Source organism: Anser brachyrhynchus, assembly GCF_964034855.1.
Source record: "Anser brachyrhynchus genome assembly, chromosome: 4".
NCBI classification, from domain to species: domain Eukaryota; kingdom Metazoa; phylum Chordata; class Aves; order Anseriformes; family Anatidae; genus Anser; species Anser brachyrhynchus.
Window position 1 is genome coordinate 38,107,366 of NC_137698.1, and position 26,428 is coordinate 38,133,793.

The window sequence follows — 26,428 nt, forward strand, 5'->3', positions numbered from 1 at the left end:
TCTACTCAATGGTTTTGTAAGGTGAAAATCAATCTGAAAACTTACGGTAGATGTCATATAACATCCTGATGAAGTTGAGACATTACTTAGGCCCTGTAGGCACTCAGTACTTCTTATTTCAGAAAGAAACAGAAGTGAATTTCCAATTCCTGGTAAGTTTGTGAATAGTGTGGAAGAATCACTATGGGTTCAAAACAGGGGTTAAGAAGAACACAGCAAACATTTTAGTGTGCATTCACATTAAGGAAGGATGGGTGTACATAGATACAAAAGGCTTTCTCTTGCTTCATAGTTGTTTCTCTTCAGAAAACATTCGGTGTGGTACTCAAAAATGAGATGATTGTAAACCAACAGCAAAACTGCGTGCTTATTGGTAGCTTCATTTGTTGAGAGGCTGAAATGTGATTTTATTTTTTCCCTCCATATTGCATCAGTATCTAATCAAGTAAATCACTGCAGAAGATAAAGTACAGGCTTGTGAGCCTATCATTTGTTCAACAAAGGGAAACTAATGGCTTTTTCATGGAATGATTCTGATGTTTATGACATTATCTTGCTGACTGTTTTTGGTCTATTCTGGCTATGAAAGCTAAAAGAAAACTAAGCTCTGCTTCAAAATTCAGATGCGTGGTAGCTAATTGTAGTACACACAAACTTAATAAAGAGGTGTCATTAGTTGTGAAATATCTTTACTCTAGTGTTTGCTGGGTAGGAGATGGAGAGGCCAAGCTGCAGAGGACTATTGCCAACTGGATCACTCAGGCTGTGATTTTGTTAATTACTGTGGTGTGTTTTTTTCTTTGCATACCTACAAAGCAGAGATGATAAAATTTGTCCCCTAATTGCCTTGAGCTTTTAGCAAATATTTATGGACTACATCTAGACTTTCAGACGAGTATTTAAATTTCTACATCTTGTGAAATGCTTTGCAGAATCGTATCTTTTCCTGCTTCAAACAGCTTTCTCTTTCAATCTTGAAAACACCTTATATAAGAATTGTTGAAGTTTAGGGCTAACATTTTTATGCTAATGATACCACATTATCCTCATGTTAAGCGTTGTTCTGTCTTCCTCATTTAAGCTTATCCTCGTGTTTTGTTCTATACCACCTCTTGACAATTTAAGATGAACTGCAGATATTAAAGAGCACTGAATTGCTCCCACTTGGATAAATGAGAGCTTTGCTATTGGTTCCTCTGGAGATAGGATCAGGACCTTGATAGATGCATGCAATGTCTTGTAAGACATGCTAATATGCTTTCTGCCTCAACAAATAAGACTCTAAGCACTTCTGAAGCTTGTCATCTGGTTCTCTGCAGCATGCATGCTACTACCCTATCAGCTGGCATTTGAAATTGTTCAGTACATAAAATGATCTTCACATTAATTTGCTGGAAACAAAAACAGCATCCCTACAATGGGATTCACCAAATGACTCCCAGTCACAGGTACTAAATCACACCTGAGTACAAATGGAAATGCATTAAATCCACATAAGTACCCAATGAATTCATAATGAGCTGGAGCTGTCACCATTACAGCAGAGCGTAAAGCCAGGAAAGACCTTATAGATGTGGCCAGAGTGCTTGTTTTTTAGGTCCATAGGCACAATAAATATTACTATATCTTTGGCTGAAAGTCTAGTTATGCTCTATTTAAATGGTCATTGAGGAGGTGGAGAAAACTAAAGTGTAAGACTTCATGAAGCTCTTGGTTTTCTGGAGTAGCATAAGTAACTCTCAAATATTCCTGATTGCATGTTTAAATACTACCCTCCTCTCAGCTCAGGATTTCCCTTGACCAGTGACAGCATTTTCAAAGGAAAAGTCAATGTCTCGTACAATCTCAGGACTGTATTTACCTGTGTCTTGCCCCACCAGGAAGCACATTCTACACTACTGCAGTCCAAAAAATGTGCAGTCATGAGAGGTTGGCTGCGTGTGCCCAGGCACCAAGTTCTGGACTGAAGTCACTTGAAGAAATCATTTCTTTGACAGAAGCAGCTCAGCAGTAGCCTGAAAACACTTGGTGAATTGTGACAGTGCCTGAACTAGCTTGAGATCCTGTGAGCTGTAAAACGTATGCCACCAGTACTACAGCATCCTCACCTTCAGATTTAGCAACAGCTAACTTGGCCACTGACTTTGAAAGAACAAATAAATGGAGCACTGATTTATACATTAGGTGTGGAGATGGCTTACAGCCCCATCAGTGCCCTACTAGCATTCCTCCAAGACACTTCAAAGCAATCACAATGAAGAAAGGCATGTTCATTCTTTGTTTCATCCTTTACCTGCGTTTTACCATAAGACAACTAAAATGATGCAGTTCCTGTGAGAGCAAGCTCTGAGTTACTATACCCATGCTTTTAACTTCAATGAATAAGTGAAGGAGGATGAGAAAGTGCAACCTGTAGCAGCGTATCCTGCCTGTCATCACAAATTTACCAACCCCATTAGTAGAAAGCGTGGTCATGTTTGTCTTTTCCAGCTTGAGTCTGCCAGATTACTTCAAAGCAGCTTAGACTTGCTTGTTCTGACCCTTCAAAGGCCAGCCATCATGAGTCTAATACCTTGGCCCTGTTTCCGGCCAGGTTCATAGTTCAGTGGTATTAACACCAGAACAAAGAGAAAAAGCAAATAAATGCCTCTGTCCACTGAGCAGTGACCCTCTAAATTACAGCTGATATCCTGAGCATCTGTGTAGGCAATGTGGCCTTCTACTACAGTATGCTAGAAACATGCATTAGCTCTGGAGGACTTATCTTGCAACCAAACCATCAGTGCAAGGACATTTCAATGAGAAAATGAATAATTCTTTACTCTGATTATGATGATTAATTTTGTTACGTCAGCAGCCTTTGGCACAGTCAGTGACAGCAGCAGATTTCATATGGGGAAAAAAATCTAATTCAAGAGCCAAGAACCTTAAAGGGGAATTTTGTGCAGTTAAGTAATAATATTAACAAATGAGACACAAGCAGCTGTAATTTAAGTATGTCCAGAATAGCACATTCTTTTCTCAATCCTATATAAGACTTCGTAATGACATATAATTGTTTCGTGCTCGATATATTAACCAAGATAAAAACTGATTGTTTCTGGAATTGACCACTGACAGATGGACTCAACTGTGGAAGTTTTTGGACCACGTGAAACTCAGCACAAATTCTATCACAGGTGCCAATTTCACAAGTCAGTAATCACTGTTGGACTGGCAGGCATCCTACTTCCCTCACTTCAAGTTTGGTTATGCAAAAAGACTAATCAAGACATCTGTCAGGTACAGAATTTAAGATGGATGGGTCTTTTAGCATTTAAAGCTAGTTGTCCTTAAGAGTTTTGTTTTTTGAAAGGGATTTGACTTGCAGGCACTTTTAACTGATTTCCTTTCTGATTTGGAAGGCGAGCACTTAAAATGCACTCATCAGGTCATCTTATTCTCCAGTGCAGTTTGTTTCCTGCAGTTGTCATAACCAAGTTGCCCAGTTTGTCAATTTGTTTTTGTCTTGAACGCATTCCAGCTCATGTCTTTTATGCATTTGGTATGAGAGGCATTTAGGAGAGAACTATCAAGGCCAGGTTCCTCGCTCCTGTTTTGTTAGTGAATACTTGTTTGGCAGACCTAGCATCATTAAAAATTGTCCTCAAATGGGGTATGCTCTGCCAACATATGACCCTAATCTGCTTGAGCAACAATAGAGAAAGCACTACAAAAGTACATAATTCTATAATCAGTTCAGGTATTTGATGGATTACAAAAAATAGCTCTCTTGCATTTAAACATGGAATTTAGAAAACTGGAGTAATACTTTAGGTAACTGTCCTTATATTTTGATCTGTCTGCTGTTAGTCACTATCTTTTCAATGTTCCCCTACAGAAGGAAACTAAACGCTATTACCTACATTTGTAGATTGGTAATGAATATGTTGTTTCAAATCAAGAATCACTTCATACACTTCTGCAAGCATCACCACCTTTGCTCAGGTGTGCTGATGACTTGCCTTGTACCAGTGCACTTACACAGAACAGTATCTGAACCCAGCATACCTGTATTTTCCTTACCTTATCAATTCATACACAGGATTTGTTTCCTAACATTTTTTAAAATTATTTTTATATTATATGCAAAGAGAAGAGTTGAATGCTTGGCATGGAATAAACCTGTCTTCTCTTGATCTAATGAGAAATTGATAGATTTTAGTGGGAGAGAAGATATACCAACATTTGTGTTGAAATAATTCTGACTATCTGGGGTGCATTTGTAATGATTACATATAGCCCCAGTTATTAATATCTTGTAATAAAAATTGCCAGAAAGATAATGTTCAAGTACAGAGAGAACTACATTGATCTGCATTACCTACATAAATTAAGTTATTTTAATGCCAATTTACACTGTGTGCAAGCTGCTTTCCAACTATTCAAGTCATCAATAGTTATGACAATTCATTTGAGAATGCAGTTGACCTTTATTGTGCAGAAAAAAAAAGTCTACAACCCACCAATACATTAATCTTTCGAAATCAGTTAACAATTATTGTAAAAATAACTTATTTCTGATGAGCAAATGGAAACAAGTTGTACAGCCCTCCCACATTCCTATATTGATAGAGGAAAAAGGCATTAAACTGTTACACTCAGTAACTGAAGGACAATACCACTTCAGCTGGTTAGGGGAATAAAAATATTCCCCTTTTCTCCCCCAAGTCACAAACCCAATAATGGTTTATACTAACAAATCTCACTTGGAGTTACTACAGATGTCTCACACTCTTCATTCTCAAACTGTGATATGTAAGTACCTGATAAAGCTATCCTACTGGCATGTATACAACTCATAAGTGAAACACCTGCTTGGCTCCTTCCCAATCTTTTTAGCCTACTAGCATACTAAGATTAATCTTCAGGTTCCTCATAATGTGCATACCCACTAGCATAAGTCCTTCCTAAACTCAAGTTGCTGAATACATCCATGGTCTCTGTATCAGAATCCTTCCCTCCCTCATCATTGTCATCTTCATCGTCCTCTTCTGCTTCATATTCATCATATTCATCCTCATGATCACCTGCATCTCCAGCCTTGCTGGAGGAGAGGTTCTTCCAGTAGGCATCATAACCAGAAGCTCCATCTGCATCTTCACCTCCAGTCTGGCGGCCAAACTTCAAAGAGCGTGCTGCAGGCAGAGAAAAACCATCATGCTCTCACTCCTCAATACCAATTTGAGCAGAGTATCTTGACACTTCTTTTCCGTCCTTGTTTACTACTCAGCTAAGAGCACACAATGCCTGTCAACCTTTCTAAATCTGACATTTTCAGATTAAATCCATCCTCCGAAAGAACCTTTCCACTACATGCAGTCTCTCCCCATGCAGCCATGTTTGTATAATCAATAACTGCTTCTAGAGTACAATTTAGATTTTAGGATATACCTTCAGTACTCTAGCCAAGAAAACCTGTAATGGGATGTGCTCCACGAACACAGTACATATTCTGATTTATTAAAGAGTAGTTAAGAAATAGATTCTATGCATGCCATCAAATGACACTTCTAAATTCATTAGCCTGTTTTTTATAAGTGAAATAAAGGCTTAAGTGGGGATCTAAAATCTCAAGCTAAACAGGAACTTTTACTGTTAGAATCAACTAACAATTAAGAATGACTGCTCAATTCTCAAAACATTTTTTTTCTCATAACAAATACAACAAAACTTTGTAAAACTGCTGAAAGTAACCAGACTTTTCTCAGTGTTTCCATGCAGAAAAGTAGTCACCAGTGATACTGTACAGCTTGTTAGCTAGAGAAGCAGGCTTACTTGACATGCTCAGGTCCTTTGTCTGCTGAGTTTCGTGGCCACATTTAGGGCAAGGAGGCTCTTTTCCCTTTTCCTGTTTAAAAACCTTACTTCGCACATGATCATCACAAAAACAAGCCTGGGGGGTGAAAAGAGAATGAAAAGGCTAAATGTTTTAACCATAGAATCTTCAGCAAGAAGCAAGCAAAAATGTGTCTAACAGCAGCAAGATTTTCTGGTCGGGATTAAATTTTAATGAGCTCTTATCTGCAGTGGAACTAGAATCTGCACACTACTTAAGAGCTGAACTGCCGTGTTAAATGTCGTTTCATGGTTACCTGGGGTAGAGACTGCAAAAAGGTGCTGATAAACAGGTAGAAAAAGTAACATATTCAAGGACTGGATTACATTGCTGCCCACAAGGAGCCTGCCACTTCTTGGTTTACCTTGGCAAGCTTAAATAAAATACTATCAGATACTCTATCATATCATATCTATATCATATTTATGCCAGAACATAAATATGCAGCGACCCGAAGGCAAGAATTAAATTGAAACTTCATGTGTTGAGCACCAGGGTGCCAGTGAAGATATATGGAGAAAGAAATAATTTGAATACAAAATTGATGCCGTGGAGACACTGGAGGAAAAAGAAAAAATGGAGGGCAAGAAAAATAAGAGCAGGCAATGAACCAGTACCTGGAGAAATCTGGGCAATGCTGATGGTGAAGCAGGTGGTACTTTTTATACAACATTACTCCTGACTGTGTAAAAACAAAAGCCTGGTTTTAACAAATTAGCCTGTGCATGTGTAAAACTGGAGATAATTTTTTTTGGATCCATGCTGCAGTGTTTTCTGGTCAGATCACCACTTGACTGTTTGCAAAAACTTTTAAAATTCTCTTAGCTTTATGATAGATCAAAACATATTCCAAGCCTTGGATTCTGTTTAAGACCATGGATTTGCCTTTTTGAAAAGGTCCAAACATGGTACAGCCCCAATTTAAACACAGAGCCGAAGTCAAGATCACCTCACCTGGTATGAGGATGCACAACAGCGGCTTGTGGTAACAGGCAAACAAGTAAAAGACTTGCATAAGTCTATGCCCAAGCTTCAGAAACTAATACAAAAATTATGAATATTTTTGAATAATTCAGAGGAAAGCATGACAAGATTTGGTACCGGCCTTGGAAGCTAAGGAGAACAAGTCTACAATCATAGCTACTTGCAACTGTCTTTATTCTTTACCTTACAACGCAGGCATGAATGCTGCCCAAGCCTGTTACAGGAAACACCTGCAGAAGAAAATCAATATGTGAAACTCATTACTTGGAAACTGCAGATCTGTAATTTTTGTTAACATCCTGTAGAAAAAAGTATGTAACAATACAACAATTCGAGGCATTTGTTTTTAATTCCCTGAAAAACTACACTTTGGAAACATGAATCAGTCATTTTACCATCCAATACCTTCTTGACTCTATTTTACTAGATCTTTCAAATCTAAGCCTCCATGCAATAAAGCAATTTGACACAAAGTACAAGTTGAAGAGAGAGAAAGTGTAATTGCTGTTGAGTTTTCAAATTTTTAAAAACAGAAGTTCCAGATTCAGTTTGATGTTAAGAGATTTTCTTGCTTTTTCTTGTACCACAGTGTCAAAAGGAGGAGCACTAGCATGTTATAGTTCTTTAAAAAAAAAAATGCTCCAGCAGCCTTTATCTCATTTAAATGGAATTTGAGGGCACTTAAAGCTTGCAAATTTCAAACCTTGAAGAGTTATTTTGTTCTGTATTTTCAGTCACATCCTCAGGAAATATACTTTATTGCATACAACTTTATATAAAAATATATATATCTGTGTTAAAGAATGACAGCTGGCACATGAACTGTAAAGAGCGGAATCAGCATTTGCAAAATCTAACTTGTCTTGAAGCTTCAAACTGGTTTCTTCATTCCACCAGAGGGAGTATAGTAAAGGCAACTACACAGGAATTGCTAGCAGCGTGAGGCTGGGGAAAAGTTACTCCATAAGAAGCACCAATATATATCTTGTCATGAGTCTCTGCACACATACTCCATCTCTCCACCTCACCTTACACCTATGCTCACAAAGCTTTTGAATCTGAAGTAAAAGAATTGAGTTCTGCACATGAGCAGGATAGCCGTGGGAGTTAGCACTCTGTCATGCATTTAAAGATAGAATTGCTAATGCATGTATATTTAAAAATTATTCTAGAGTATCTCTGCATTAAAAAACTTGTGTTGTAAAGTAAAAGATTTTTTTCATAGCCAGAATGGGTTTTAGACTACAATTGTATGACAACATTTAAAGTTCACATATTTTATGAAAGGTCATGTCTTATAATTCTGCCTCTACCAAGACTGCACGGTGCCACAAGATGCAGAACACAGTGAAAACCCTCAAAAAGGACTTTCTCCATTCAGGGTATGACATCACCTCTGTGAATTAAAAGCTTCTAACAATCAGTGAAAAAATATTCTTGTGGAACAGCTGTTGTTGCTTCAATATTGCTATGCAGGAAGACATTCTAGCAGAATACATCAAGGAAGTCAATCAAGAAAACAGTTGGCAAGCAAAAAAAGATGAGAGAGAAAAAGGAGATAAGAAATGTCTAAAGACAGACTGCAAAACTGAAATTAACAAATATCCTGAATTGGGAGAATCAATTAGGCCAAGAGATTAAGCCACTTTTGAAGACGACCACTTTATACGTGATAAAAAGCACCCTGAATTTCTTTTAAAAAGACTGAAAATATTTTAATAGTCAAAATACATAAAAATTTTGGAAGGGACAAACACTTGTCTCATAGGAGAAACCAAATAGTAATTAATGGGGATAGAAAAGAAATACGTCTACAACAGGCTATTTCAGATATATACTTTTTTCACTTCCTTTGAAGTTCCTTATTTCAGCCAAAGATGGGTAGTGGACTAGCAATGTCTGGTAAGAAAACAAGAAGGCCATATAGATACTGGTTGAAGTTTTTCATTTGTCCTTTTGCACTTTGGGTGGACAAGAAGCCTTAAATCACCTGTTTTTTACTCAGAAGTGTTCGTGTGTCAACACTTGATGCATCTGTTGACATACATGTCCACAGTCCACTGGTCAGGGAAGAAACTAGCAGTGAGTTCAGGCTTTGGATAAACACAATTTTGTCCCTTCTTCCATGCTCATTTTGTCTCAGTAAACATGGTGATCACCACCTCCTGAGTCATGGCCTTCCTCACGACTCGCTGCTTTTGCAAAATCAACAGGTGCCAACCCTTCACCACCATACAGACCATCCTTTGTACATCCAGAGCAATCTGGGACAATTTAGCCAGGCTAAGTAAATACAGATGGTAGGACGTTAGGACAGCTGCTTTTTTTGAGGAACAGGTATCTAGAAGTAGCTCATCATACAGTGAGAATTGTGGAAAAGAGCTCCTTCTTGCCTGCAGAGCTTTGAGGACTAAAAAAGCAGCATTAGCTGGCCCAGATGCTCAGATGTAGTCCTGGCCACTGCTAAGAGGGTCACTTTAGACTGCCACCTATGATCTGGCAGTGAGAAAGGTCATAGAAAAATGGCCTAGCCTAGATATCATTAGCAAGCACTTAAGAAATGAAAGCTGTTTCTCCCAGAGCAAAAAGCAGGCTATTTAGAAAAGGCTCTGGAGAGCATTCTGGAGCACAGAGGAAGTGATTTGAGAGTCTGTTTAGCTTGGGAGAAAGGGACTACAAACAACTAACTTACATTTAAATGTCTCTGCTTCCAAAACTTGGCAGCTGGCTTGATGTTCAAACTGATCATCTTCACAGAGGAAATTGTGGCAAAAAGAACAGGCAAACATTCTGCCTCCTAAAAGATTTATCAAGGCAAATTAATCAGCAACAGGCATAGGCTTCAAGTTCTGCTCCACAAACAATTTAGGCAGTTCTATGTATTTTTGACTGAAGCCTAGTTCTCCCCTCCATCATGGGCTTCAACAAAAACTTCTAAATTAGACACCAGCACCCATTACTAAACTGAAAAATACTATGTTTCCTACAAGACAGGATAGCATAAATACAAAACAAGTATTACTCCTAGACTTTTTAATTCAACTATGACATTTGAGTATTTTTAAATGGTATCAGACCTTCTCTCATCCACAGTCTCCTTCCATCCCACCCCCTCACCTCCTGTGCCCACTAAAATACACATTTTAAAGGATTCCACAAATAGAGGTTAGTATGGCTTGCCAAGCAACTGGGAATCCAAATACCTGAACTAGTGCAGATGAAAGGATTGAGAATGGCAGCAAATTGCATGTTGACAACCAGATGCAGTGCTTAATTACGTGAACCATTCAGCTGATAGGACAGTTAATTACATAAGTGTCCCTGATTTAAGGACTGTGTGTTCTCGGGCACATTATTTATATTCCCCACTGCATGAGGTGTATTTTTCAACTCGGGAGAATGCCTTGCTTTGATCAAATGTACTCAGCAGTGAAGATTAAAAATGCTATGTTAGGGATATGGGTACAATAACTTAAGCAACGTGAGGGAAAAGTATAGTTTAGTTCATTCAGTGTAAGCAACCTACCATGATCCCAGACAGTTCTTTCACACTCAATACATTCTGCATCTGCAAGAGGGCAGATGCACGCATGTGTGCTGAGACACTTCCTCCCGTGACACACCCAGGCCTCACAGAAATCACAGATTGCACCCTGCAATTACAGAAAGATATTATCTTGGGACTTCTTACAATATCTAGAGAAACTCTTATTCTATAACCCTGAATGCATCCATGTATCTATTCTCTCAGTGGGTTCATTTCAGGTGAGCAAGAGAGTATGAAACAATCGGTATTCCAGTCAAGCCACTCCAGGGTTCACCTTTTTTTGTTTGACACTCATTTTTTGCAAAATTAAATATAACAAGCGATAACACTTTTTTCCCCTTTTGTTTTTGCTTTTTAAATTTCCTAACTTAAATCTTATGCATGAAAATTGTCTTCTAGCTGAACCCTGAGATTCATAAATGATAGCAATATTCTGGCAAAAATGCAATTTCAAAAATAAGGCCCTATATTCTGACAGCTGAAATCACTCGTTCAGATTTTAAACCATGTTATATTAGAACACAAACTCCACAGACAAAGTTCAAATTACTCATCAGAAATAAAATCATACTTTTTCATTTTAATTAAACAGTAAGATCTACAAATAAATACTACAATTTTGTATAGTTGAAGAAGCCTCATCAGCCCATATGTAATGAACTACTACGTATGTGCACACACACACAACTAACAAAACAATAGTGAATCCAAATTAATTGTTGATGAGGTTGTGTCTGTTAAGGCATGGAATGATCTTAGGAACTTCAGACTGGAAAGGCCAGCTGTGTTACTGAGAAAAGCTGATTGCCAAATGGATACAGAAACAGGACAGAGGCTCAGTCTGTACAGCATTTAATCCACAGCCTATGACATGCCATACCTTGCTTCTCAGGACTAATTAACTTTCTTCTAAGAATCAGAAATCCAACAGCTAGAAGTTATGACTATCTCTGCAAAGAGCCCAAATGTGGGGTTTTGTTTGTTTTTAAATAAAATCCCCACTAATGCCACGGGACAGGTTGCTCTCTGCAAAACACTAAGACGACAGTAAGTAAATCAAGTCCACTAGTTTCTAAAAAATGATTCTAGTCTTTAATGAAGACTAGAAATTGGCTATGAGGTATATAAGCCCCTGTACTGTGAATGCATGTGCTTAAGGCCTGCCACCAACACAGATCTGTTGACATCCAGGACATATGTCAGGGTTTGCGGGAGATGAATCAAAAAAAAAAAGGGCAAAATTTGAGTTTCCAGTGTAATTGAAAAATCAGCTTGCAATGGTAAGATGAAAGAAAAATCTTCACGTGGTACATGCTATCATTGCATAAGTTTGTTCTATCTTATTTTAGAAAGATTTGCATAAATAACCCCTCACTGCAAAACACAGGCTGTCATTTTATATACGTACCACCATTGCTAGTCCAGTACTGTACACACCAGCATGTTTTATGACACAGTCTGAAGACTTCATCATGCATTTGGTTTTTCCTGTTTAAAAAAAAAAAAGTGGTAAACAACCACAAGAGAAGTATATAAAAATTCAAAAAGTTAGAAAGAATGTGGATATAAGAGCAGCAATTCAATCAAACACCAGTACTTAGTTCTATATCTAGGTAAAAATAATGCAAACGTTTGCAAACTGTAACCTAACCTTATATCACCCTTAGATCAAATTAATTGTTTTGTTTTCAGCCAAGATCTCTTGCCCCAGTGCTGAGATGAGGCAATCAGTTGTCTTGCTGTATATTTTGAGCCATGCTGAATATATTGGCAAGAATTTCAAATGTCAAAACAAAGTAATTACGGTGCAAGTCAAGCAACAACATCTCGAAATGTTACATTTAAAATTGCTGCCAGTTCTATCCCTCCATAATAGTGACGTGGCCAAGGCTGATGCCCTCTGAAAAAAAAAAAAAAACACATGTACCTGATGGTTTAATTACTTGAGTACTTAGATCCTTGCTTTTTTGTGTGTTCTGTGTGATTTTTTGGTTTTGAACCATATGAGATGACTGCCTAGGCAAAATAATTTTCTTTACATGCAGGGATTGGATGGGACTAGAAGCCACAGTCTGTACTTCAAAGTCATTCTGATACACACAAGCAACCAGGGTGACCACTTTCCCTTAATCCTTGCTTCTGATGTAAGTAGCTCTACCACAAAGATCCATACTCTGTATGTAGTTATGCAAGCAAAAAAAATTTGTAATTAGCCCAGGTTATTGCACTGGGATTTTTATCACAGGTTTAAGCTGAGCTGCTGCAGCCCCCTTTGGTGTCTGTGTTATTTCCTCCTTAGAGGAATCAACAAAAGGATGTTGCCTGCAAACCTACTGAAGAGCTAACAAAACCAAATTCTACTCTGCAAATGCAATTAAATCCCAGTATGCAGCATCAGCAGCAGAGTTTTGATTTAATCATGCCTCAGATGCCAAGTGGCACTGAGGAATGACCACTGGTGATCTGATCTGGGCAACATGAGGTGGTGGGGATATTGCTGGGTCTGGGCCAGTGCAATATAGCTGCCGTGCTCCCATCCCTCAGGGACTTCTCTAGGAAAGATGATGTTTGTTTATGGGGCCTGTCAACAACACTTGATTAAGTACCAAACAGTTCTAATGGTCTTTGTCCTGGCAAACCCTAGGGGACTCAGCATTGTTTTGTGGTTATTAGGAATGCTTTTGTTTCAGAAACATCCTGCAGATTAAGATAAATTCAACATATGGGAGTCAACTTCAGATGTATAATAGACTGTAAAATACACAATGTGTTTTTAGTACTTCACTACATGATGACAGAAGGAAGACTTATGAAGGATGGTGCGCTGCCATTGCACAGTCAGCCTGGCTTCCAGAAATGCTCAGTATCTGCAGGTCCCAACAAAGGCACTGGAAGCTGCAAATGTCAGCAGCTCTGAGCATCAGACTACAAAACAGCCAAATTGCTTAATGACAAATTAAAAATCTCTGAGGATGTGTTGAAACAGTAAAACAACAAAAATCACTTCAAAGTCTAAAATGATTATTAACCTCCCCTGCAAGCAAGCAGTTGTTTACATAAACAGTTTAGCCTGATTCAGAACCCAGTTCTATCACTAGGAGACCTTCTCTTCAAAAGCACCAGCCCTCTAGCACACAGAGCTAACACAAACAGCTTATGTTACAAAACCATGTAAGGACAATAATGTACTGTTGCTTTAATTGATATTAATGATATCATCCCCCAAATGCAGTATGTATTAGTACCTTTGTGGCAGTCAGCTCTTTTTAATCTTTGTTGTCACTAGGAAACAATACTGTATATAGTAAATCTAGGGAAAAAGTCATATGTTCTCAGTCCCAAAAGGCAGTGAGACAAGTTCTTCTAAATATCAAATACTGAAGACAAGCCCATGGCCCAGACTTGCAAACCCTGGAGGGTCAGAGGTATATGCATTCGTTTGCATGATAAAGCAAGAACCTCTTCTCGAGGATATTCACAACAGATTTAAAAGAACCTGCTCCAAAAACTGCAAAGGTTCTTTAAGATAAAGGTACTATAACTCCTGAGAGTTTAAAAATACAAAAGGGAATGTGAAATAGTATGTTTACCTTCATTATTTCCACTTACCACACTGTGCACAAATGGGTAATTTTTGAACAGAGTTACAGAAGTAGCAAAAAGCTCTATTCTTCTGTCGTCTAGGCACATGGAAAAAAACAAAACAGAACATTAAACAAGACTTGCAAAATGTTTGAAACCAATTAATGTTAAACTGATAGTTTTAGAATGGGAAAAATATTTACCTTTGGCACTTATCACATTCCTAAAAAAAAAGAAACAAAATGCTAATAATTATTTTTATTCTGTATGAGCATAAAATGTATAGACCCCACAGGGACTCTGAATTAAATTCTGATTAGGAACCAAACTTTTTATTCAAGTATTATACCTCTGATGCAAATGTAACCTTAAATGTAGAGGAAGAATGGTATTCTAGGGGTATTAAATACAGTTAAGGTACTATCACTGGTTTTACATAATATAAAATCAAGTATTTTAATACAAAATTTTAAGTTATTTTACCATTGAAGCATTACAAGGATGTTTGGCTAAATCTATGTTGGCTTTTGAAGCCCTTATCTGCTTTTCACGTTCACGGCGGTTCTCAGCTTTCTTACGCGCACCAGTCTTCTTTTTAGGCATTTTTCACCGTCTGTGGGATAGAAAAAGGTATGTAGTGAACACACACAAAACATGTACACTTTACAATACATGTAAATGCACAGATACAGATGACACATCCAGCACAAAAACTGGATCTTGGAGTTGCCATCTGTTAACTATCTTTCATCTCCATCCGCTTCCTTTTCTGAGTTTTTTTTCAAATGTAGAATAAGGGTCCAGCCTCTTCGAAGAATCATGTGTTGAACCATGAAGAACCTTGTGATCTGAAAAGAACTTTTGCTGTCCTCCCCTTTGTGCTTAACTGTCTTTGAAGTGTTTTGCCTTTGGAATAATGTTATGCTTTCTATAATTGTTTGCGATGGGCCTCTGTTTTAAGATCACCTTGTTGCCTGTTTAATAAGGACAATATTCAGCTCATTCTTGCTTCTCTCTTCTCATACTCACTAACTACTTAAATCAGTTAAAAAGCATTCTTCAGGTGAGTGCGTCATGGTGTACTGCAAACATGCAAATTTCACGCTTTGTGAAAGCTTAGAAAGCAAAATGTCACTATTCTAGACTTCAGAGCTGTGACAAAGGGATGTTTGAACTGCAAATTTACCATTCTAGCACACTAGTAATAATGAGATGAGCATGCGCTGCTCTAAAGATGCCACTGTTTCCCAAGAAGGGTTTATGCTAATTTAATTGCATCTGGTTGGATGTGTCTATTTTAACTTTCCAGTAGGGAACCAAGGCAATGCAGTGGTGAGACTGTCGGTACATCGATCAGACCACTGTGCTCTTGTCATCTCATCTCCACAGTGAACTCTGTGAACTCTCAGTGATACAAGCAGAGGCGACTCCAAATTGTCATCTCAAAACCTCCATTTCCACTTATGGAATTTTAAGAAAATCGCTATAGACTTTGGGCTTGGCAGACATTGGCCTGCATGATGGGACAGCTCTGCCAAAGCAAAGTTCTGCTGATTCCAGTAGGTCTCCAGGTGGCTACAGGGGCCACTGGTGTGAGAGGGAACAGGAGGTACCTGCTCTCCCCAGCCTCGTCCCTAACTCCCAGCTGACTTGTAGGCACGTGTGCTGGCATCTGCAAGGACAGCTGCAGCATCAACAGGCAGTGAACTGTAGCAGCTTAAACTTAGAAGAGAAACTGGTATCTTTTCAAAAGGTCTTATGAAATAAACCCAATGATCCTAACTTTCCAGAACAAAGAAATATATTGTCCTGACCAAATATTAAAATTTGTTTTTGATCGCGCACATAAATCAGTTTGCTCAGCTGTAGCATTGCGCACCCCATTTATGTTCTATTAGTGTCATATTATGTAGTCAAAATAGTATTGCTAAGCTCCCTGCTGGCAACTGTCATTATTCTAGACCATGACATTTCTGACACTGGAGTCCAATATGAGGTTGCACGCTAATTTTCAAGCTGCTTGAATGCTGATTTAACAATAGAATCGAATTGTTAGTATTTATACCTTGACTTCTTCACATTACCTCATAAACGAAAGCACTGAGAAGACAAACCACCTTCATAAGAAACGCTCTCTCAATGACTACTGAGGACACAGATTATGAGAAATGTCAAAGACAGGAGTTCTTTAGAAAGCTGTGCTATCAACAACAAAAATGCAATGTCAGGTTCTTTTAACAAAGCTATCAAATTAATCCAGGCTCTCAAACACCAAACAATAAACACCACCACCCTACAGATCAATATTCTATCACTCTTTCCCTCTGAGCTTCCATGTAAGATGTTTGTCTTTGCCCTAAATTATAGATTTTTAGGGAACTGGCCATCTTTTAATTTTCTGACTATAGCACAATAGTGTTATGATGTCAAAAATTACGATAGTAAAAAAAATTTGTTTACCCGCAATTCCTTTCAAATCAGGGTATTGTACCTTTCAAAACTGTCGATCAGTATTTAATGTTCCTATGCAGTATGTTCTGCCCGCAGTTTTGACAATCCTTCTGTAATCTGAGGCTGGTGGGTGACCCAAAAATGTATTTAGGCAGCACAGCACTGTTACCAAATGTTCAGACAGGATATGAGAAATTCACAATACCGTCTGTCACACTGCATGTGTTTGTGTACCCTGCTTCTTTCCACCTACAGTGCTGCCAGAGAAACCACCCAGGATGTAGTAGGTCCATACCTGGATCCCTCCTCAGCCCAGGAAGGTACGAACCTGCTGACCTACAGAGCACCTGAACTCCTGAACCACAACCAGCTCTGCATGAGGGTTTCTCCACTATTTGAAATTTTCTACTCTGGAGCAAAATGTTCCAGATTGACTGGGTTGGAGCAGCAGTAGGGGTGAGCGTGACTCTCTGAGGTGTGGTAGATAAAGCTGAGTCCTGTCATCAGGAGGGCACGTAAGAGGTGAGTGGCTGTGTACTGTGTCCTCAGCATTGTGCGTCATTCTGTAAAAGTCCCACTACTATTCCTCACGGGCTGCGCTGCTTGCTGTGGCAAACACAGGTCTAGACATCAAGGTTCCCACCACAGCTCCAAAGACTGTTAGTGTATTTTACCTGACACGAACTGTGCTATTTAAAATACATAAATTATGTTTGGCATTTAAATTCCATTGGGGTTGTACCATGCCTATGCCTTTTTTTTTTTTTCCCCTCTTTGCAATTGTTTCTCATGAGTCGTTGAAGACGCGTGGTCAGTTTGCAGCAGACTGGGAAGCAGACTGCACCAGCACATATCTGGATCTTGTGTGCTGAGCAGGACATTCCCTTGTCTCATTATTCTGACTTGGGTGACACGCTGACCTCCCTGCTGTCACAAACGTAATGAACAGCTGTAACAAGACGTTGAGCTGGAAGACAGTTGGGTTACCCGTCCCACCACACAAATATGGAGAGAAGCAGCCTTCTGCCTTCCAGCACTTCCTGTCTGTCACCATCAGACAGCTTCTAGCTTGTTCACCAGAAGGGGAATGAGGTTCGCTGGGTCACGTCTGCTTCCATGCTGGATTCACAGAAACGTGCTTCACCACTTGGCAAGCCTTGCACAGGACTAGAACACCGATTAAAATAAGATCTGTGCTAACAGTATTCCACGCTGATATTCCTCCCTACCTAATAACGAAGTAATTTTCACGGAAGCGTGATTTGAAGGTCTTGCTCCGTCTTTTAGGGAAACGCCCGGCGGCGGCAGCAGGCCCCCGGCCGGGCAGGGCACCGCGGTGCCCCCAGCGCGGCCCTGAAGGCGGCGGCCGCCCCCCGGCAGCACGCCTCGGCCCGGGGCACGCAGCCGGGCCCAGCCGCGGGCCCGAAGCCACACAAACCGGCTGCCTTCCCCGCACCGCCGCGCACCCGGCGGAGGCCTCCAGCCCCCAGGCCGCGCCGCACCGCCCGCTCCCCACCTGGACCTCGGCGCTGCGCGGCATCCGCTCCCCCGGAGCTCCCCCGGCTCCCGGCGGCAGCCCCCGCCGCCCCTCAGCGCCCGACGGGCTCCGGCAGCGGGAGGAAGCCGGCAGCGCTCCTCGGCCCGGCCCGGCCCCGCGCCGAGGCACGAAGGTTCCGCTCCAGCCGCCGCTGGGGCCGTTGGGGCCGTTGGTCGGGGCCGCTGGGGCCCAGCCTGCCTCAGCGCCGGGGAGAAGGGCCCGCGGCGGGCCGCGTAACGCCGCTTTTGTCCGCTTGCGTCTTCTCGGACACACGCACATGCACACAAAAAGCTGCTGCCTCCACATGAGTGTTTGTGTCCTGAAATGAGGAAAAAAAAAAAAAAAAAACCTCTTAAAAGAGGGTTAGTTTTTTTTGCCGATCCTATTTAAAGTAATCTTCCTCCTCACTGAGAACGTTCCCTTGGCGTTACTGCGGCTTTCCCCTCACTGAGGATGTGCTCTTGGTGTAACTGCGGCTTTGTCCTCACTGAAGAAGTTCTTGCAAAGCGTTTGTGCGGATGACAGTGTTCGGTGGTCACTCCACCCGTAATTCCTGTGTGCTTTCATGGCAACTGCCCTCACGCTGTCACTGAAGAAAGACCAGCTGTTAGGATGCACTAATTGCAACAACTAGTTGTGACTGTAACCCATTAAGGTTGGCACCTGAAAAGGTCTCTCTCTCTGAAAGCTTTTATCAGCAGCTCTGTATTTTTCCAAAATAAAGGCTTGTCTAATCTTAACAGTAGGCATACAACACAGCAAGCAGGGAAGGGATCGCTCCCGTTACCACCAAAGCCCTTGCCGTGGACCAGCCTGCCTTTGGGGTCTGGATCCAGGTCTGTTTCTCAGCGTTTTCCACTCCTGTCCTCACTGAGCCACCTGGAGGCCTGTGACCTTCTGGTGCCTGCTCGACTTCTGCCACCACGGCCAGCTCTGGAGCTTGCTTTGGCTGGAGCGCCTGGAAGACATCTGCCTGAGGTGAGAAGGGTACAAAGTTTGGGGTGAGGACGGCTCTGTGGGCTTGCTGCTCCCCTTTCTTTTTATATACAGTGAGGCTTTGCTTAACTCCTCATCGTAAACAGTGTACAACACAAGTAGAAACAGAAAGGACCAAGGATGTCTTTGATTCTTTTTAACGTTGTAAGTTCTTCCTACATGCATATTTATTGTTCTTGTGCATTTTGCCTAGAAATCCCTTGTGGAAATCCTTAGACGATGTATCTGATAGTTATTTAAATGAAGACGAGTGGAAGGATCAGAGAGCAGTTACATTCCAATATAATTCATTTATAGTCTTTTGCCTAGGATGAGAAGCGTATGATATATATTTCATACATAGTAGTCTTAGGGCACTGTTGTATTTCTAGTGTTCTTTGATCGTCCATTCAGGTGGGTTAGTTGTATTGCTCCACACTGGGCTTGGTCATGCATTTCTTACTGGAAGTTGGCTGCTAGTTAAGTGTGTGATCTTGGCTTAAAGAGGGAGACAGGTATTCGGTGGGCACCACTGCCTTTCCATCGAGATTCTTGTAACTTTTGGGAGTTTAGGGTTGTATCTTGTAACAATTTACATGCTTGTCTTGCTTTTCCTTCAAGATGTGACCTTCACACCAGGTTATTGGGATGCACAGAAAAATGTGTTATTGTTTAAGATAAAAATTCATGATGATCACTTAACTGGACATTTCTCATTATAAGAAAGTGTGTAGAGAAATAATTTTTAATTACTATCAGTTACCATGGCTACATACTATTTAACTAACACCTTAAGTAGAAAACGTGATCTTTCGTAAGACCTTAGAGCTTTTCTTGTCATTCTCAGTTTTCTAATGAATGCCCTCACTTTTCTTAATGCCATGAATCATTAGTATACTTTCATTCGGGTTGTGACCGTTCCAGTTTGTTTTAAGCAGCCATGGATGCAAGAACACAGTGAGAATAACAGATAAAGCATTGGGGAGGGGGAGGAGGCGGGGAGACAAAGTTTTAATCTCTTTTAGAATAACTATTCTAGGCTGCTAGTCCACTTTCATGAATGAGTGGAGCTGCTGAAGAAAGGACTTGCAGATACATCTATGGAAATTACAATTGTCCTTCCATTTGAACATGCATTTTTTACATAAGCAAACATATGAATGAAAAGGAGGAAAAAAGCTAGGGGAAAAAAAAAAAAAGGGAAACATAACAGGGAGGTATGCTGCCACTAAGATTTCTTTGTTAGTCTCATGTAGGTGGCTTTCAAGTAGCTTTATTTTATCCTGGGAAACTGTATCTGCCTTGCTTATGTTTCACGAACCACCCTCTAGATGGCAGGAGTCGGTCACTTCAATCCTGAATGGTAAAACGTCTTATTTTCAGAACAGGTAAAAGTGGCCCAGGGCTGTAATACAAGTGAATAAGAGAAAATGAGATGAGGATAGCCAATTTAGAGCTCACGCAATTTCCATTAGCAATACTGGACTACTCTCTGGGGAACTTGCATGTAATGAAATAATATGTGAGAATATTGCAGACTTTTTTTTTTTCAAATATATGTGCAGAAAGTAGTGAGAGTCACCCCCCTATTAAAAGATGTTTTCAGTGACTTCTGTGAGAGCAGCCACAGAAGGAGCGTGTGCATCTCTCTGAACTGAACATCTTCATTCCCTGTTATCCTACAGAGAATCAAAATATGTAGATTACCTTGTCGTCCATCAGTTAGCAGCCGCTGCCTGTCTAGCTGAGAAAATAGGACAAGACTCTGTGAGGGCCTCCCTGCATTGCCTGACACAGGTATTTCTGCAGTCAAGAGCTTGCGGGACAACACAAGCAGTGGTGACTGCCTTAACCCTAAGCTGTGCTACCTGCAGAGTTAAAGCTAGTGAAAATGCACAGAGGAAGTCACTGTGGTAAACTAAATGATGCAGGGGCAGCACAGCTGGTCCTGGTGGGTACTCACATGTTAAAGGTGTCCCGGCAGCATCCATTGTTTTTCACTCCTGTTTTACCCTATTACAGTGCCATGCATCTCAAAAAGACAGTTTAACCTATATAAAAGGCCACAGGATGCTAGCAAATCAGAATCCCTGCAAGAAAAATTTCTGTCCAGAGTGCAGAACAGCCAGATTTTAGACAATCTCTTCCTATCTTGCTCCTTTGTTCATTCACCTTTTTAGGGTCTGGCAGGGCAGAGCAAAATGTGGTTTACATACTGACTGTTGGTCAGACTGATGGTTTTTAGGCAGTAAAATCACAAATTTCAAATTGGAATAATTCAGCAAAAAGAAAAAAGTGTTGGGAACTGTTGTCTGGGGGAAGGTGGGAGTTGCTTTTGCAGGGACAAAAATGGGTAGCGCTATTGCAACATGGTGATGGTGTACTGTCTTCAGAACTGCCCTTCTCCTTCGTCTGCTCATCTCATAGAACTTGTCTCTCTCCAGTGAGAGTTGGTTTTGGGGATGGACGTTTATTTATTCTGTAAGCTACTCAGGTAATAACAAAGGGTTCCTGCCATCTCGCTTCTACTACTGAAAGTTACTGAGATCAGTGAGGAAAATCAGGAAATGAAGTGTTTGTACAGCCTGTATCAGAGCAACAATATTCTGGGAGAGATAGGGCCTTTGTATGCAATGACACTGGACTGTGGCTTGGTGAGAATGAAAGATTTTCACTGCATTTTGCTGTAATATTTCAGTTCCTTTAAAGATACAATAATGCGTGTTAACTATCGACTTGAAATAAATACTGACCTGAATTGTTGTAATTTACTTTTACTTTAATGCACTGTGATTTCTTTTTCCTCTAAATAACATGCTTGTTGTGATCTAATTAAGCCCCTATTACCTACCTACCTATTACCTTAATTATCTTCATTATCGCAATGTCTCCTTGCAGCATGCAATATGTTCGCCTCCCTGGGGGTTGCTTTGCAAAATGGGTGCAGCCTATACCTTTCTAACTGACCTTTGAAACAGCACACATCAAATTTAATTTGTTTTTAAAGCCTGGCCTCGCAGCAACTGACCTTAAAAGTCATGTCAATATTTGTTTGATCTAAGATAGTTTTGTCTGTAGATATGTATCCATGCTGATTTAACTATATAAAGAAAAAGGAAACAAATAAGAGAGCTTGAGGCAAAATTTTTACTGATACAGAGTGAATTGGCATGTTCAAATACAATATTTTAAAACAGGCCTTCTTGATTCAGGTGCAGGAAAGATTTTTTTGTGTGTGTTCCACTCCCCTGCCCCTTCCATTGTACCTGATGCTTATAATCATTAATCTTACCCCTGCAAAATTATTTCCCAAAAAGTTTTCTAAATGGTTATTTTGTCTGGTCAAACGTGAAATTTAGTGGGGAGAAAAAAGGAAGGAAAAAAAAAGGAGAGAAAAGACAAAGACTTTGCTGTTAAATGATTAGAGTCCGTGTTCAGGGAGCCCACTCAGCTGTCACTTCTTTATTAAAATCTATTAATCTTTCCTATGATAGTCAAGTCGCACACTTTCACATTTCTCAGATCACTTCAACAAAGAACTGAACAGCATTTTGTCGTGGTAGTTTGTTGGTTTCTTTTTTCCTTTTTTTTTTTTTCTTTTTTAATATGAAAGTAATGAAGTAAAGCTTAACTTGCTGGGATTTCTGTAAAGCATTTAATGTGGTATCATATGTTAATTATCATAGGTTAATTAACATTGGGGTCAGGAAATAGTGCAATACTAATCAGTTACCCATTTTCTAACGAAAGGGGTAAGCAATAATCATTTGTGATGGAATATGAACTTGGCTGGTGGCAAGTTATTAGTATTGTTTCTCTGTGATGAGATTGTAATGCCATAAATAATCTTGCTCCTCTTCCATCTGACCCCATCAAAAGGCTAGCACATGATGATGAATTTTCTGCATATATGATTCTAGGAGGCTTTGGGAGTGAAGAAGAGGAGGGAGATACTTGTTAGAAATAAACAGCACCTGTGTGACAGAAATGGGAGAAGTGAAATAAAAATTCAAGGTCAGGCTGGATGACTAATGACAAGAATTTCTGTTGCAGTGCTGGAGGCTTGTAAGATGGAAGTGACAGAGGAAAATGAAAGATGTGAATGTTTTAATTGGTCACAGGATATGAGATTAATTCACCTGGCTTCAGCTGTCTAATGATGAGCTCACCAGTCTGAGCTTGTTGCCCAGGCTCTCCCCCTAATCAACAGAGAGATGGGCAGCTGAAGGAGGTCAGGTATTTCTCTCAGGACGGGATGATGGCTCTGTTCAGACAGCTAAAGCTAGGGCCTATGGAGCCTGTCCAGGGTGCCTACTGGCTGCTGGTGCCAAAGAAAGTAAGGTCCTAGGGCGTGCTGAAGATGGTGTTTCCAGCAGACCTAGGGAAGAGTTAATGGTATTAAAAAGATCTCAGAAGACATTTTCTATAATATCTGGTACTGTTAAGTACCATTGTTCAGCACTGATCTAAAATGGAGGCTGGGCAGCTGCAGTCATACCAGGTAAGTTAAAAGATGTGTTGCACTGTTGGATGCTGAAGCAGAGAAGAAAAAGGGGCTCAAGTTTCTGTAGGCCTCCCGTAAGTCCCGCTATGTGTGTGTACCAGCTGATATCCATTTATCCTTGTTCAAGTAAAAGAATGCATATGGACAAGTGGAAGGAACCTTTGCCAAGGCGATCAGGCAGTTAAGAAGCCTGTCACATGGGAGGAGGCTAAAAAAATGTCCTGTACCTTGCAAAATGCAAGGTCAAAATGGGGTAGGGTGGCTTGTAATCAATCGATCAATGCCCCAAGTAAGGGGGAGGGAGCAAAGAGCCTGTTCTGTCACGAGAACAAATGGGTATGAAACTTTACAGCCTGGGACCACGCAGTACAAGAGACAGAACAACAATGGGAGAGTGTCAAGATTCAAGGGCTGTAGAGTGTGATGTATGAAGACATTGGAGGTTGTTTAATCTGGGGAAGGGAAGGCTGAAAATATCTAATTGCTGTCTTCAAGGACCTAAAGAGAATTTGTAGATAAGACAGACTCTTCTCAAGGGTAAGCTGTGAGGCAATGGTCACAAGCTGCAGCGTGGGAAGTTATAACTGGTGTATGGAAAAAAATTGCTCAGAGTGATGGTGGTTAAGCGTTGGAAAACCTGTGCTGTAGCCTCATATGTTGATGACAAGAAACTCTCTTCTCATTTAGAATGGATGTTACTAGAATAATAGAAGAAATAAGATTGGAAAGGACCTCTGGAAGTCACCCACTCAACTGTCCTGCTGAAAATTTCCACATCAAATAAGGTTGGCCAGGCCTTGTCTTGCTGAGTCTTAAATGTTGTTAAGGGTGGAGATTGTACAACCGCCTTGGGCAGCCTTTTCCCAGGCTTAACAATTCTCCTTGCAAGGACCCAGTGTCCACTGAATAGGAGGATCCTGCTGACTTCAAAGGCAGTTTGACTATGGCCTAGATGAGGCAGAGTATTTTTTTGCCATTTGTTGCCATATTTCTGAAATACTGGTGGTAAAAAAAAATCAGCATTTCAGCTGTTCCACGTTTTTCCTCGGTTATCAAGCTGCATGACATGTTCCCCTCTCATGTCACTTCCTACCAGATGGCAATCTTTCTCCTTTAATTGTGCCTTTTCCTCGTTCAGCAGCGTTCAGTTGTAGAAAACTTATGCAAATATGAACTGAATAGTTTTGCTGTCTAATTATAGCTCCATTTAGATGAGTCTAATATCAGTGGTACTGAGCACTGGCTGAATTAAATACTGAATATATTCAGCTAATGAAAACTGAAGGACTGAGTGTTCACTTTATGGTATACAACATGGGTGGTTTAGCTGTTGATTTATGGGACTGAAAGAGATCCTTTGCATCACCAGTTCAATTCCCTGATATTATAGGGAGCTCCTATAATTGCTTTCATAAACTTAACAAGGTCCTTTCTTATTTTTCCTTGCTGTGTTTTTGAAAAGCATTATGGATAAAGAACAGAATTGCACCCAGTGTTTTCAACAGCATCATGCAGCAATTCATCACAATTCATCACAAAGCCTGTTTGATGGAGCATAAGGGGGAATTGAAGGGTTTGTCTCAAATATTTTACTGTATTTATGTATTATTGAAAACACTGGTCGAAAACGGCAACGATGTACCTGAGGTAAAACTACAGAGGGACTATAAAGAAAAACAAGCGGTTTCTGAAAAGAACATCTTGGATTGGCATCTATTTTCTTTACCAATTTCTCCTAGGTTATTGTTCTTTTTGACAAAAGGAAATTCCCTCTAACTCATTGTACCTGTGCATTCCTTGCGCTGAGTGCATGTCTGACGGGGCAGTGGAAGTATCATCAGGGTGTCTGAGGGGCTGTTGTTTTATTATCCCTCTTGCTACTCTCATGCCACTGGCCAGCCTGGGAATCTGGGCAAGTACCAAATGATGATGCCATCTTCAGCCGAGATGTGGTTCTGTGTTTTATGTGAAGTTAAATATTTGTCTACAAGGAATGGGGCCTTTGGGCTGAGTTTGCTGTTTGCCTGATGATGAGTGAGTGAAGTTAGATAGCAATAACTTTCGGTCACTGCCAGCTTTTCTTGGTCTGACCCACTCCAGCTTGAAGACCTTCCAGGCATGCCACAAAAGCTAGTTGTGTAACAGATTTGGGCTGGAAGATGGATGAGTTGCCCCTGGCAGTCAGTATGTTTCTAGACCACTTTCATTTGTATCATTAGCCAGCTGAAGTAAAATGTTCTTTCTGTTTGGTGGGGTTTGTTTTGTTTTGTTTTGTTTTTGTTCAAGTGATTGCTTGGTGAAATTTATTTGCATAGTGGTATTTTTGTTACTGGTCAGTTCATTTTAAATCCAATTAGTTTCAGAGAACTCAGACCGTTTAAGTGAGCACACCTTTTTTCCAATGTTAAATCCAGCTAAAACAGCCTAGAATAAATTGGAGCACTGGCCTAGAAAGGAAAGGCTTCACAGCCCATTACCAATCCCCTGAGCCCTCTCATCCCTCTGACTGTCATGTAATGTTTGTTTAATGTAAAATTTCCATATAAACCAAAACAGAATAAAAATCAAAAAGCAGAACAGCAGCTCCTTGGCACTGAGATGTTAAAATGTGAAGGTAGTGAAAATGAGATCTTCTTTCGTAAGTGCATTAGCGACCTTAGGAAACCCTCAACGGGGAAATGCCACAGTGGTGAGAAAAGGCTGGGCTAAGAGAAGGAGGTGGGTGAGTGTGTTTGGCAGCGTGGGCTGGAGTCGCTGGGGAGTCTTGCTTTCAGCTTTGAGGAAGAGGAGGCCCTTGCGGGAGCCCTTGAGGATTTCTAAAATAAGTGCTCTGGGCCAGCCTGTCGCTGTGCATGTTACTGAATGTGTCTGGGCAGGAGTGTGGCAGTGTGTGAGTTCCTGAGGATCGCTATGCATAAGTAAGCACGTCATTTTGTGAGTCGCTGAGGATCTCTGCGCATGAGTGACTGT

The 26,428-nt window shown here is 40.4% G+C and overlaps 2 protein-coding genes and 1 long non-coding RNA gene across 7 annotated transcripts in view; 1 reads left to right on the forward strand and 2 right to left on the reverse strand.

The window, feature by feature from the left end:
* The window catches only part of LOC308194746 (uncharacterized protein), a 104,066-nt gene that overhangs the window by 61,057 nt on the left and 16,581 nt on the right, over positions 1-26,428 (forward strand). Inside the window, exons 5-7 of the mRNA XM_080591037.1 lie at positions 12,455-12,553; positions 16,698-16,964; positions 18,723-18,957. The gene's annotated coding sequence lies outside the window, so the exon portion shown is untranslated. The remainder of the gene's footprint in view (positions 1-12,454; positions 12,554-16,697; positions 16,965-18,722; positions 18,958-26,428) is intronic.
* Positions 1-26,428, reverse strand: part of LOC308194748 — a 310,853-nt gene that overhangs the window by 7,307 nt on the left and 277,118 nt on the right. The gene's annotated exons all lie outside the window — the stretch shown is intronic.
* On the reverse strand, positions 4,453-18,293 carry ZNF330 (zinc finger protein 330). The gene is made up of 10 exons (XM_080591006.1): positions 17,959-18,293; positions 14,475-14,604; positions 14,195-14,214; positions 14,019-14,089; positions 11,818-11,897; positions 10,389-10,515; positions 9,555-9,659; positions 7,046-7,092; positions 5,818-5,935; positions 4,453-5,177 (listed from the first exon to the last, which is right to left on the reverse strand). The coding sequence occupies exons 2-10, from the start codon at positions 14,592-14,594 to the stop codon at positions 4,900-4,902; spliced, it is 966 nt and encodes a 321-aa protein (XP_080447132.1). The 5' UTR covers positions 14,595-14,604; positions 17,959-18,293; the 3' UTR covers positions 4,453-4,899.

What these genes read in the sequence shown, in the direction of transcription:
- ZNF330 (XM_080591006.1), bottom strand. Translation starts at nt 14,594, where the DNA reads ATGCCTAAAAAGAAGACTGGTGCGCGTAAGAAAGCTGAGAACCGCCGT. An exon ending in GGAAGCAGAGACATTTAAAT is followed by an intron (nt 7,093 to 9,554) that starts GTAAGTTAGTTG and finishes TTTCTTCTGCAG; the next exon opens with GTGTTTCCTGTAACAGGCTT. An exon ending in AAAGGACCTGAGCATGTCAA is followed by an intron (nt 5,178 to 5,817) that starts GTAAGCCTGCTT and finishes CTCTGCCTGCAG; the next exon opens with CACGCTCTTTGAAGTTTGGC.